Genomic DNA, 13173 nt, shown 5'->3' with positions numbered 1-13173 from the left:
CCCCATGTAATGCTTTCCACAGAACCTCCTGAGATATCCTGACCCGGTGGAGGCACACTGCCCCATGTAATGCTTTCCACAGAACCTCCTGAGATATCCTGACCCAGTGGAGGCACACTGCCCCATGTAATGCTTTTATGTTCTCTTTTCATGGTGATGCCTGCGCTCCCCAATGCTTCGTTAACCCCTTCACTGCTTGACTTATGGGAGATGGCTGCCGGGCAGAGGCTGCTACCCCTCTTTGAGGGACTGCGCAGTGAGGAATAAAGAAAGATCAATGAGCGTTTCAGAGGGTGGGTTGGTTGGGGGCATCCCTGCGGGACTTATTTAGGGTGGGGTTAAAGGGAGAGATGATTTTTACCACCAAAAGACATTACTTCTGCCCCCCCCCCCCACACCCCCAGTTTTTGATTGGAAATGAATGACTAAGACATGATGGGATGAAACACGTGGAATATTTAAAGGGCGACTCAGTATTCCAGGTGGCAGCGGGCTGGTGGGGGGTGTGCAAAACTTTCACACGACTCGCACGTTCGTCTCAAATTGTTAACTGCAAGGACCACACGTAGGGCGGCGCCAGGAGCCGGCTGGAGCTGGTCCTTAGGAGTAGGAATGGTACTGACGGAGCTCACGTGAGGAGTTGGACTGATTGAGTTAAAGTGATGGCCACACTGACCAGCAGTGATAGGGAGGACGAGTTCCTGCTGGCTGACAGCCCTCAGACTCTTTGTTGTACAAGTCAGAGGGGGATTTGGGGGTGTGCTAGGCCATAAGACAGCGGTGGCAACTCCAGTCCTCAAGAGCCACAGACAGGTCAGGTTTTAAGGATATCCCTGCTTCAGCACAGGTGGCTCAATCAGTGGCTCAGTTGAAGACTGAGTGCTGAAGCATGGATATCCTTCAAATCTGATCTGTTGGTGGCCCTTGAGGACTGGAGTTGGCCACTGCAATAGGAGCCAAGACTAGTGTTACCCAGTCTTGTTGGCCATGGGTCCCCTATGCCTGAATATAACCACTATTCATAAGTGAGAGGTTGCTGAACACAACACCCCTATCCACTAAACAAGATGGTGAGAATCAGCCCTCCCAATATCAATAAGAGACAGAAACTGTGTGGGTGCAGGGAACCTCAAGGGTCTCCTGGGGCACTCATACTGAAGTGTATACCCAGGAGAGGGGGGAACCAGCAAACAAAAAAGGCAAAAAACAAGTAAATCAGAATATGTGTTCTGAGCTGGTGAGAGAACCATCCGGTTCCACGGGTTTGCAAACTCAGAACCGGTGCTAAATCTGCTCTCACGCCGTTCTATTCTCACATTCGCCTACGCTCGGCAGACATCTGTGTGGTGAGCAGGAGAACTTTTATAGCAAAATGATGGAAAATGTGTGGGTAAAAGGGTTCACGAAAATGTAACAAATGTGTGCATTTCTTGGGAAAATAATACAAATGTGTGCGTTCCCGACTGGAGCCCGTCCACACATCTCTAGTGCGGTGGAGTATGTTTATACGCTAAACCAGATTGAAAGCTGTTTGTAAGGGCACACAATTATGAAGGGATTGGTGAAAATGTAGAAACCATGTAAATAGAAATGTGCCGGAGTCTGCGACACATGTTGGTCGGGAATCAGCTGTAAGGCACCAAGTATTTGCGATACTGAGAGAGCCAAATAATTTTTGCAAATGGAAAATGCAGCAAAAGTGGATCATGTTTTAATTATATATATATATATATATATATATATATATATATATATATATATATATATATATATATATATATATATATATATATAATATTCAGGACTCTATGTCCACAGGTTTAGCACTCTATATTTGTCGCGAAGGGACTTGAAGGTTTATTAAGGGATAATAATATTATTAGTGAGTGTCAGTATGGATTCATGAGGGATAGGTCATGCCAAACTAATCTTATTAGTTGCTTTGAGGAAGTAATTCGGAATATAGATCAAGGCAATGCAGTTAATGTGATCTATTTAGATTTGGCAATGGCTTTTGATACGGTGCCACACACAAGCTTAGTGCACACAATACAGGACATCGGTCTGGTGTAAATATTTATACTTAATTAAATTATTTTATATTAATGCTGCAGTTCCAGCTGCCGTTTAAAAAAAAAAAAATTCATTCACTATGTGCATCAACACAATCTGCACCTGGACAAGGGGTTAGCTAAGCTGCTGATCGATCCGTTCTCCTGTAATCGATCGCTGAAGATTCGGCTCGGGGGTTCACTAAATGCATGCTGGGTAATCTTCTGCTGAACTGACAGCCAAAGTTCTGTGAGGAAGATCATGTGACCAGGCAGGTGCTAGATTCAATTGGTTCACTGCTAGAGAGGGCAGGGCTCAAAAAGGTGATGCTGTTTCAGAAGGGGAAGGGGATGTGACTTTGTAAATGGTTGCTATAGGAACACAAATGCTTGTTACATTAGAATACATTAAACATGTCTTAATTTTTTTTTTATTATTCAGGTTCCGAAAGGGTGCAAAGCTTTACAGGGGTACTATACAGGTAGTTTAGCACCCTTTTGTGGATAGAGAGCAAAGCTTCCATCTTTACTGACACGAAATGATGTAAGGTTGCAAAATCAGAGCAGGATGTCATTTGTCCGCAGAAGGACAGCTTGGGAATATATACTGTATGATAGATGTGGGGTTTAAAGCAGCAAAGCCCCCTCTGTTATCCGGTATGGGTCTGCATGCTGCAGGCACAAGCCATTTCGTAGGTGCGTTTCTTTTTTAATAAATCAGTTCTGCACTGAGAAAATACTTGTAGCATTTTTTTTTAAAACAACTCAATTACATTTTTGATGTATTATAATGTAACTAGCATTTTTTGTTTCTACAGTATAGCAATCCTCCTCTGTAGTCATTTAGTGAACCCCCGAGCCAAGTCTTCGCTGATAGATCACAGGAGCACGGAGCGATCGGCAACTGGGCTAATTTCTTATCATTGTGTGGATTGTATTGATGCACATATTAAAGGGGGGGGGGGGAATAAAAAACGTCAGCTTTCAGATTAAAGCCTCCGGTCACGCGGGCCAATAGGAAGCCGCAAAGGGATGATGTCACAGTTTCCTATTGGCCCGCAGGACGTGGGGCATTTGAAGCCACCATTTTGTCACCCTGACAAGCTCCCTGCCTGCATACATAACATACCGACACCCGCTACGAGAAGCAAGGGGTCCTAGGAGCTGAAATGAACACAGTTCAGCTACGGATAACCCCCCTGCTTTCATCCTAGAACTAAACAAAATGAAGAAGTTGCAGTGCAAGGCGTTGTGCTGCTTTAATATAAATGTGAGGACATGCATTTGGAAGCAACAATAAGCCGTTTAGCCTACAAACTAAATAGGACACTAATAGGTCAATCCTTAGGAACGCTTGTACACAGTAAATTTAACATTAGTGCTCAAGGTCAGGCAGTAGCTGCAAAGGCTGCCAGGATATGAGCATGAGAAAAAAGCTGTACAGCGGAAACAGGACACAGGTCATGATTTGTGACCCTGTATAAATCCTTAGTAAGACAATAAAAAGAGCTTTCTGCACACACAGGCAAATGTAAAGGTCTAAACGTAACAAGGGTGCTCAAGGTATGCCCACGACATAAAGGTTATATAAATAACACACACGCAATGAACCAGATAGCACACCAAAGAACAAGCCAGATACAGTATGTTTCATGATTAACAGCATGCACAGGGGGCTCGAGGGGTGCGAACGTTTCATTAATACTTCCTCATTTAAGTCAACGCGCTTTACAGTGTCTTCTGGCGTCGGAAGGTATTTAATGAAATGACACCGCTTAGTAAACATGGGCCCATGTCTTTCTCTTGCAGTCCCAGCCAGAATTGTTAACATCTCGTCCAGTGTCACACTTAATGAGGGCAGCAACGTGAACCTCCTGTGTCTCGCTGCGGGGAAGCCTGAGCCGACGGTCACCTGGAGCCAGCTGAAAAGTAAGCGGGTGCCAGGGTGTTTCCGCCTGTGACTGCGCAGTGTATTATGGTCTCTGCATATTCATCAGGGGGGGTGCAAAGGAGAGCTGGGATTAGTATAGGATCCTGTGTGTGCAGAGGAGAGCTGGGATTAGTATAGGATGCTGCGTGTGCAGAGGAGAGCTGGGATTAGTACAGGATGCTGTGTGTGCAGAGGAAAACTGGGATTAGTACAGGATGCTGTGTGTGCAGAGGAAAGCTGGGATTAGTACAGGATGCTGTGTGTGCAGAGGAAAGCTGGTATTAGTACAGGATGCTGCGTGTGCAGAGGAGAGCTGGGATTAGTACAGGATGCTGCGTGTGCAGAGGAAAGCTGGGATTAGTACAGGATGCTGTGTGTGCAGAGGGGAGCTGGGATTAGTACAGGATGCTGCGTGTGCAGAGGAGAGCTGGGATTAGTACAGGATGCTGTGTGTGCAAAGGAGAGCTGGGATTAGTACAGGATGCTCTTTGTGCAGAGGAGAGCTGGGATTAGTACAGGATGCTGTGTGTGCAGAGGAGAGCTGGGATTAGTACAGGATGCTGTGTGTGCAGAGGCGAGCTGGGATTAGTACAGGATGCTGTGTGTGCAAAGGAGAGCTGGGATTAGTACAGGATGCTGTGTGTGCAGAGGAGAGCTGGGATTAGTACAGGATGCTGTGTGTGCAGAGGAGAGCTGGGATTAGTACAGGATACTGTGTGTATAGAGGAGAGCTGGGATTAGTACAGGATGCTGTGTGCAGAGGAGAGCTGGGATTAGTACAGGATGCTATGTGTGCAGAGGTGAGCTGGGATTAGTACAGGATGCTGTGTGCAGAGGAGAGCTGGGATTAGTACAGGATACTGTGTGTGCAGAGGAGAGCTGGGATTAGTACAGGATGCTGTGTGTGCAGAGAAGAGCTGGGATTAGTACAGGATACTGTGTGTGCAGAGGTGAGCTGGGATTAGTTCAGGATGCTGTGTGTGCAGAGGAGAGCTGGGATTAGTACAGGATGCTGTGTGTGCAGAGGAAGAGCTGGGATTAGTACAGGATGCTGTGTGTGCAGAGGAGAGCTGGGATTAGTACAGGATGCTGTGTGTGCAGAGGAGAGCTGGGATTAGTACAGGATGCTGTGTGTGCAGAGGAGAGCTGGGATTAGTACAGGATGCTGTGTGTGCAGAGGAGAGCTGGGATTAGTACAGGATGCTGTGTGTGCAGAGGACAGCTGGTATTAGTACAGGATGCTGTGTGCAGAGGAGAGCTGGGATTAGTACAGGATGCTGTGTGTGCAGAGGATAGCTGGGATTAGAACAGTATGCTGTGTGCAGAGGACAGCTGGGATTAGTACAGGATGCTGTGTGTGCAGAGGAGAGCTGGGATTAGAACAGTATGCTGTGTGCAGAGGAGAGCTGGGATTAGTACAGTATGCTGTGTGCAGAGGAGAGCTGGGATTAGTACAGGATGCTGTGTGTGGATGAGGGATTAGTATATAATACTGTATATATGGGATTAGTATAGGATTCTGTGTGTTGATGAGGGGTTAGTATAGGATACTGTGTGTTGATGATGGATTAGTATAGGATGCTGTGTGTGGATGAGGGATTAGTATATAATACTGTATATATGGGATTAGTATAGGATTCTGTGTGTTGATGAGGGGTTAGTATAGGATGCTGTGTGTGGATGAGGGGTTAGTATAGGATGATGTGTGGGGATGAGGGATTAGTATTTAATACTGTATATATGGGATTAGTATAGGATACTGTGTGTTGATGATGGATTAGTATAGGATGCTGTGTGTGGATGAGGGATTAGTATATAATACTGTATATATGGGATTAGTATAGGATGCTGTGTGTGGATGAGGGATTAGTATAGGGTGCTGTGTGTGGATGAGGGATTAGTATAGGATGCTGTGTGTGGATGAGGGATTAGAATAAAATGCTGTGTGTGGGTGAGGGATCAGTGTAGGATGCTGTGTGTGGATGAGGGATTAGTATAGGATGCTGTGTGTGGATGAGGGATTAGTGTAGGATGCTGTGTGTGGATGAGGGATTAGTATAGGATGCTGTGTGTGGATGAGGGATTAGTATAGGATGATGTGTGTGAATGAGGGATTAGTATAGGATCCTGTGTGTGAATGAGGGATTAGTATAGGATACTGTGTGTATATGACGCTGTGTGTATAGGATGCTGTGTGTATAGGATGCTGTATGTATGGGGTTTGTATAGGATGCTGTGTGTATGGGGTTTGTATAGGATGCTGTGTGTATGGGATTAGTATAGGATGCTGTGTGTATGCTATTGGTATAGGATTCGGTGTGTATGGGGTTAGTATAGGATGCTGTGTGTATGGGATTAGTATAAAATGCTGTATGTAGCTATTAGTATAGGATTCAGTGTGTATGGGATGCTGTGTGTATGGGATGCTGTGTGTATGGGATGCTGTGTGTATGGGATGCTGTGTGTATGCTATTAGTATAGGATGCTGTGTGTGGGTGAGGGATTAGTAGAGTATGCTGTGCGGGGTGAGGGATTAGTAGAGTATGCTGTGCGGGGTGAGGGATTAGTAGAGGACGCTGTGCGGGGTGAGGGATTAGTAGAGGGTGCTGTGCGGGGTGAGGGATTAGTAGAGGATACTGTGCGGGGTGAGGGATTAGTAGAGGATTCTGTGCGGGGTGAGGGATTAGTAGAGGATACTGTGCGGGGTGAGGGATTAGTAGAGGATTCTGTGCGGGGTGAGGGATTAGTAGAGGATCCTGTGTGTGAATGAGGGATTAGTATAGGATACTGTGTGTATATGACGCTGTGTGTATAGGATGCTGTGTGTATAGGATGCTGTGTGTATGGGGTTTGTATAGGATGCTGTGTGTATGGGGTTTGTATAGGATGCTGTGTGTATGGGATTAGTATAGGATGCTGTGTGTATGCTATTGGTATAGGATTCGGTGTGTATGGGGTTAGTATAGGATGCTGTGTGTATGGGATTAGTATAAAATGCTGTATGTAGCTATTAGTATAGGATTCAGTGTGTATGGGATGCTGTGTGTATGGGATGCTGTGTGTATGGGATGCTGTGTGTATGGGATGCTGTGTGTATGCTATTAGTATAGGATGCTGTGTGTGGGTGAGGGATTAGTAGAGGACGCTGTGCGGGGTGAGGGATTAGTAGAGTATGCTGTGCGGGGTGAGGGATTAGTAGAGTATGCTGTGCGGGGTGAGGGATTAGTAGAGGACGCTGTGCGGGGTGAGGGATTAGTAGAGGGTGCTGTGCGGGGTGAGGGATTAGTAGAGGATACTGTGCGGGGTGAGGGATTAGTAGAGGATTCTGTGCGGGGTGAGGGATTAGTAGAGGATACTGTGCGGGGTGAGGGATTAGTAGAGGGAGCTGTGCGAGGTGAGGGATTAGATGTTGCTGTGCAGGGGTGAGGGATTAGTAGTGGGTGATGTGCGGGAGTGAGGGATTAGTAGAGGGTGCTGTGCGGGGTGAGGGCTTAGTAGAGCGTGCTGTGCGGGGTGAGGGATTAGCAGAGGGTGCTGTGCGGGGTGAGGGATTAGTAGAGGATACTGTGCGGGGTGAGGAATTAGTAGATGTTGCTGTGCGGGGTGAGGGATTATTAGAGGATGCTGTGCGGGGTGAGGGATTAGTAGAGGATACTGTGCGGGGGTGAGGGATTAGTAGAGGGTGATGTGCGGGGGTGAGGGATTAGTAGAGGATGCTGTGTGTGGGTGAGGGACTAGTAGAGGGTGCTGTGCGGGGTGAGGGATTAGTAGATGTTGCTGTGCAGGAGGTGAGAGATTAGTAGATGTTGCTGTGCGTGGGTGAGGGATTAGTAGAGGGTGCTGTGCAGTGGGGGGGGATTAGTAGAGGATGCTGTGCGGGGTGAGGGATTAGTAGAGGATACTGTGCAGGGTGAGGGACTAGTAGAGGATACTGTGCGGGGTGAGGGATTAGTAGAGGATACTGTGCAGGGTGAGGGATTATTAGATGTTGCTGTGCGGGGTGAGGGATTAGTAGAGGATACTGTGTAGGGTGAGGGATTATTAGATGTTGCAGTGCGGGGTGAGGGATTAGTAGAGGATACTGTGCGGGGTGAGGGATTAGTAGAGGATACTGTGCAGGGTGAGGGATTATTAGATGTTGCTGTGCGGGGTGAGGGATTAGTAGAGGATACTGTGCAGGGTGAGGGATTATTAGATGTTGCTGTGCGGGGTGAGGGATTAGTAGAGGATACTGTGCAGGGTGAGGGATTATTAGATGTTGCTGTGCGGGGTGAGGGATTAGTAGAGGAAACTGTGCGGGGTGAGGGACTAGTAGAGGATACTGTGCGGGGTGAGGGATTAGTAGAGGATACTGTGCAGGGTGAGGGATTATTAGATGTTGCTGTGCGGGAGGTGAGGGATTAGTAGATGTTGCTGTGCGGGAGGTGAGGGATTAGTAGAGGATGCTGTGCGGGGTGAGGGATTAGTAGAGGATGCTGTGCGGGGTGAGGGATTATTAGATGTTGCTGTGAAGGAGGTGAGGGATTAGTAGAGGATGCTGTGCGGGGTGAGGGATTAGTAGAGGAAACTGTGCGGGGTGAGGGACTAGTAGAGGATACTGTGCGGGGTGAGGGATTAGTAGAGGATACTGTGCAGGGTGAGGGATTATTATGTGTTGCTGTGCGGGAGGTGAGGGATTAGCAGATGTTGCTGTGCGGGGGTGAGGGATTAGTAGAGGATACTGTGCGGGGGTGAGGGATTAGTAGATGTTGCTGTGCGGGGGTGAGGGATTAGTAGAGGATGCTGTGCGGGGGTGCGGGATTAGCAGAGGATGCTGTGCGGGGTGAGGGATTAGCAGAGGGTGCTGTGCGGGGGTGAGGGATTAGCAGAGGGTGCTGTGCGGGGGTGAGGGATTACTAGAGGATACTGTGCGGGGGTGAGGGATTAGTAGAGGATGCTGTTCGGGGTGAGGGATTAGCAGAGGATTGTTGTGCGGGGGTGAAGGATTAGCAGAGGATGCTGTGCGGGGTGAGGGATTAGCAGAGGATGCTGTGCGGGGTGAGGGATTAGCAGAGGGTGCTGTGCGGGGGTGAGGGATTAGCAGAGGGTGCTGTGCGGGGGTGAGGGATTAGCAGAGAATGCTGTGTGGGGTGAGGGATTAGCAGAGGGTGCTGTGCGGGGTGAGAGATTAGCAGAGGATGCTGTGCGGGGTGAAGGATTAGCAGAGGATGCTGTGCGGGGTGAGGGATTAGCAGAGGGTGCTTTGCGGGGGTGAAGGATTAGCAGAGGATGCTGTGCGGGGTGAGGGATTAGCAGAGGGTGCTGTGCGGGGGTGAGGGATTAGCAGAGGGTGCTGTGCGGGGTGAGGGATTAGCAGAGGGTGCTGTGCGGGGTGAGGGATTAGCAGAGGATGCTGTGCGGGGTGAGGGATTAGCAGAGGGTGCTGTGCGGGGTGAGGGATTAGCAGAGGGTGCTGTGCGGGGGTGAAGGATTAGCAGAGGATGCTGTGCGGGGGTGAGGGATTAGCAGAGGGTGCTGTGCGGGGGTGAGGGATTAGCAGAGGGTGCTGTGTGGGGGTGAGGGATTAGTAGATGTTCTGTGCGGGGGTGAGGGATTAGTAGAGAGTGCTGTGTGGGGGTGAGGGATTAGTAGATGTTCTGTGCGGGGTGAGGGATTAGTAGATGTTGCTGTGCGGGGTGAGGGATTAGTAGAGGATGCTGTGCGGGGTGAGGGATTAGCAGAGGATGCTGTGCGGGGTGAGGGATTAGCAGAGGATGCTGTGCGGGGTGAGGGATTAGCAGAGGATGCTGTGCGGGGTGAGGGATTAGCAGAGGATGCTGTGCGGGGTGAGGGATTAGCAGAGGATGCTGTGCGGGGTGAGGGATTAGCAGAGGATGCTGTGCGGGGTGAGGGATTAGCAGAGGGTGCTGTGCGGGGGTGAGGGATTAGCCCTGTGACTGTGTGCAGCAGCTAGAATATAATGCATGGACAGTAATGGATGTTGGTGCAAGGGGGGGCCTGAGTGATCCTCTCTCCTCTAAAGAACGTGATTCCCCCGCATCGGGAGAGGGGTGTGGGGCCCATACATCAGGAGGCGAGACAGCAGCCGGGTGATGCATTATATTCATACATTATCAGGGAGCCAGCGCTCGCCTGATGTATTAGTGTAATGCATTAAAGTTATACATCATCTAGGGCCAGCGACTTTGATGTATGGAGGAAGGGGGCTGCCAGGAATGGGGGAGAACCAGCCAGGAAGGGGAGCGCAAGGAAGGGGGGGAGAGCCAGCCAGGAAGGGGGGAGCCGGACAGGAAGGGGGGAAAACAGGCCGGGGAGGGGCAGGAAAGGGGGGCTGCCAGCCAGGAAAAGGGGAGCAGGAAAGGGGGGGGGGGGTAGAGCCATCCAGGAAGGGGGGTGCAGGAAAGGGGGCGAGAGCCAGCCAGGAAGGGGGCAGCAGGAAAGCGGGAGAGAGCCAGATAGGAGGAGAGGGGCAGGAAAGGGGGGAGCCAGCCAGGATGGGGGATGCAGGAAAAGGGGGGAGAGTCGGCCAGGAAGGGGGGTTCAGGAAAGGGGGCGAGAGCCAGCCAGGAAGGGGGGCGCAGGAAAGGGGGGGAGCCAGCTGTGGCAGGAGGGGGTAACCAGGCTATCAATTAAAGGTTAAGGCCGCTGGTTACCCCTGAGCCCTTCGGGTCCCTGGTACCTCCATAAGCCAGGGACCAGGGATAATACATGTGGGAAAATAAAATAACCCTGTTTTTCCTATTTCATGTTCCTTGTACCCCAGGCTCATGAAACTTGCTGTGTGTGAGTTGTAGGTCGGACATTTGGGTACGAATGCAATTATTTTGTTTGCAGGAGTTCGGGGTCCGGAGTTACCGATAATCCCCTTATTCTCCCGACGTGCAGACATGATTTGCCGGTATGCGAGGAGAATGACACCGGACACCGGTGTCCCCCAGACTCCTGCTTTTTGAGCCCCGATATCCCAGTCCTATATCCAGCACAGTCACGAGTCTCCCCAAGTTCCCCATCTATTAAAATATATGTTTCAATGTTTTATACATGTATTATAAGGCCCTAGGTAGCTTGCCCGGGCTACCAGTTACGGTGCCAGCAAGTCTACATAGGGTCCTTAGTTCAAAGGGGAGAGGATGTCCAGAGGTGCGAAAGCACTCGGTGAGCGAGAAAGGCGAATGGCCAGGTCCGGGCTACAAAGGGACACCCTTTTGTCAGTGCCAGACCTGGTGGAGCCGGCCCGGCAGGAGACAATGAGTTAACCATGGAGGATGCAGCCATATAGTCTGATCTTGGCTAAAATCATATTTCCCGCTCACCCAGCTTTCGAGCCTCTATGGCACGCCTACTCCAATGACGTTAGCCAAGGGTCGAGCGCCTCTTTCTATTGGCTGGCGGGGAGGGATTTCTCTTCTCTGATTGGCTGCTGCTACCCCCCTCGGTTCCAGGGATAGCCCAGCGGAGTGTATGTAAGGTGCTGACCAGGAGAGCGAGGAGCGTAACCAATCGGGAGTCGATGAAGCGACGTCAGGCTTTTCAGAGTTGCTCGGTTCGAAATAGCAGAGCGACTGGCTTCGTTTTGAAGCCTGAAAACTTGCCTCGCAGAGACTAAGGCCAGGCCCAAGGCGCCTTCGCCCGTGCGGAGGCGCGCGCTGCCTTGACGTCACACGCATGAAGAGGGTGCGTTTTTTGGCCATGGCACGTGCGTCGTCCGTGGGAGTGTCTAGGGGCGTGGCAGTGACGTCACAGAGCTGGATCGCACTCAGTGGGTGAACCGCTCACGTGACCGGCCTGTCGCGCCATGAAATCATTTGAAACTGATTTCTTGCGCAACACACGCGCCCGCACGACACATGGCCGCAAACACTGCCTTAAGGCAGTCTGTTCGTTCAGCGCACGGTCTGCGGTGCCATGGTCCCAGCCCAAGTCCCGTCTTTTGCGGCCAAGTTCAAAATCAAACTAGCGGTCGCGGTCAGGATTTTCTGCCAGAATCAGTTCCAGGGGATTCAGGACCAGGTCCCGGTCAGGATTTTCTGCCGGAATCAGTTCCAGGGGATTCAGGACTAGGTCCCGGTCAGGATTTTCTGCCGGAATCAGTTCCAGGGGATTCAGGACTAGGTCCCGGTCAGGATTTTTTGCTGGATTTCGGTCCAGAATGTATGGAACAAGGTTCTGTTCGGGGTAAGCCCTTGCAAGCGGGGGCCCTGCACTAGGAAAGGTAGAGGGGGGGGGGGAGAGCCGGCCAGGAATGGGGGAGCAGGTAAGGGGGGAAGCCGAACAGGAAGGGGGGAGCAGGTATGGGGGGGGAGAGAGCGATCCAGGAAGCGGGCACAGGAAAGGGGTGGGGGAGCCGGCCAGGAAGGGGGAGCAGGTAAGGGGGGGAGAGACATCAGGCAGGGAGGGCGAAGGAAACGGGGGTTCCCATTTTATTTTAACCCTTTCAATTCTGAAATGTGTTGCTATGGTGTTAACTACATAATGCTTTCTCTGCACACACAAGAGAATCAGATCATGTAAACCCAAGCGCTCCTCTCTGCGAACACCCAGCATCCTATACTCTCAGCGCTCCTCTCTGCACACACCCAGCATCCTATACTCTCAGCGCTCCTCTCTGCAGCATCCTATACTCTCAGCGCTCCTCTCTGCACACACCCAGCATCCTATACTCTCAGCGCTCCTCTCTGCACACACCCAGCATCCTATACTCTCAGCGCTCCTCTCTGCACACACCCAGCATCCTATACTCTCAGCGCTCCTCTCTGCACACACCCGGCATCCTATACTCTCAGCGCTCCTCTCTGCACACACCCAGCATCCTATACTCTCAGCGCTCCTCTCTGCACACACCCGGCATCCTATACTCTCAGCGCTCCTCTCTGCACACACCCAGCATCCTATACTCTCAGCGCTCCTCTCTGCACACACCCAGCATCCTATACTCTCAGCGCTCCTCTCTGCACACACCCAGCATCCTATACTCTCAGCGCTCCTCTCCACTTACACCCAGCATCCTATACTCTCAGCGCTCCTCTCTGCACACACCCAGCATCCTATACTCTCAGCACTCCTCTCTGCACACACCCAGCATCCTATACTCTCAGCGTTCCTCTCTGCACACACCCAGTATCCTACACCCTCAGCGCTCCTCTCTGCACACACCCAGCATCCTATACTGTCAGCGCTCCTCTCTGCACACAC

At 50.6% G+C, this 13173-nt stretch overlaps 1 protein-coding gene across 4 annotated transcripts in view; it reads left to right on the top strand.

Annotated features, from left to right (window-relative positions):
• The window catches only part of IGLON5 (IgLON family member 5), a 305924-nt gene that overhangs the window by 251415 nt on the left and 41336 nt on the right, over positions 1–13173 (top strand). For all 4 annotated transcript variants that reach the window (XM_075606322.1, XM_075606323.1, XM_075606325.1 and 1 more), the window contains exon 4: positions 3861–3980. In XM_075606322.1, the coding sequence (XP_075462437.1) occupies positions 3861–3980 (120 nt within the window). The remainder of the gene's footprint in view (positions 1–3860; positions 3981–13173) is intronic.

Source organism: Ascaphus truei, chromosome 6 (genome assembly GCF_040206685.1).
Source record: "Ascaphus truei isolate aAscTru1 chromosome 6, aAscTru1.hap1, whole genome shotgun sequence".
Lineage (NCBI taxonomy): Eukaryota > Metazoa > Chordata > Amphibia > Anura > Ascaphidae > Ascaphus > Ascaphus truei.
Note: the sequence above shows the minus strand (reverse complement) of the source record. Positions and strands in the feature narration are given on the sequence as shown.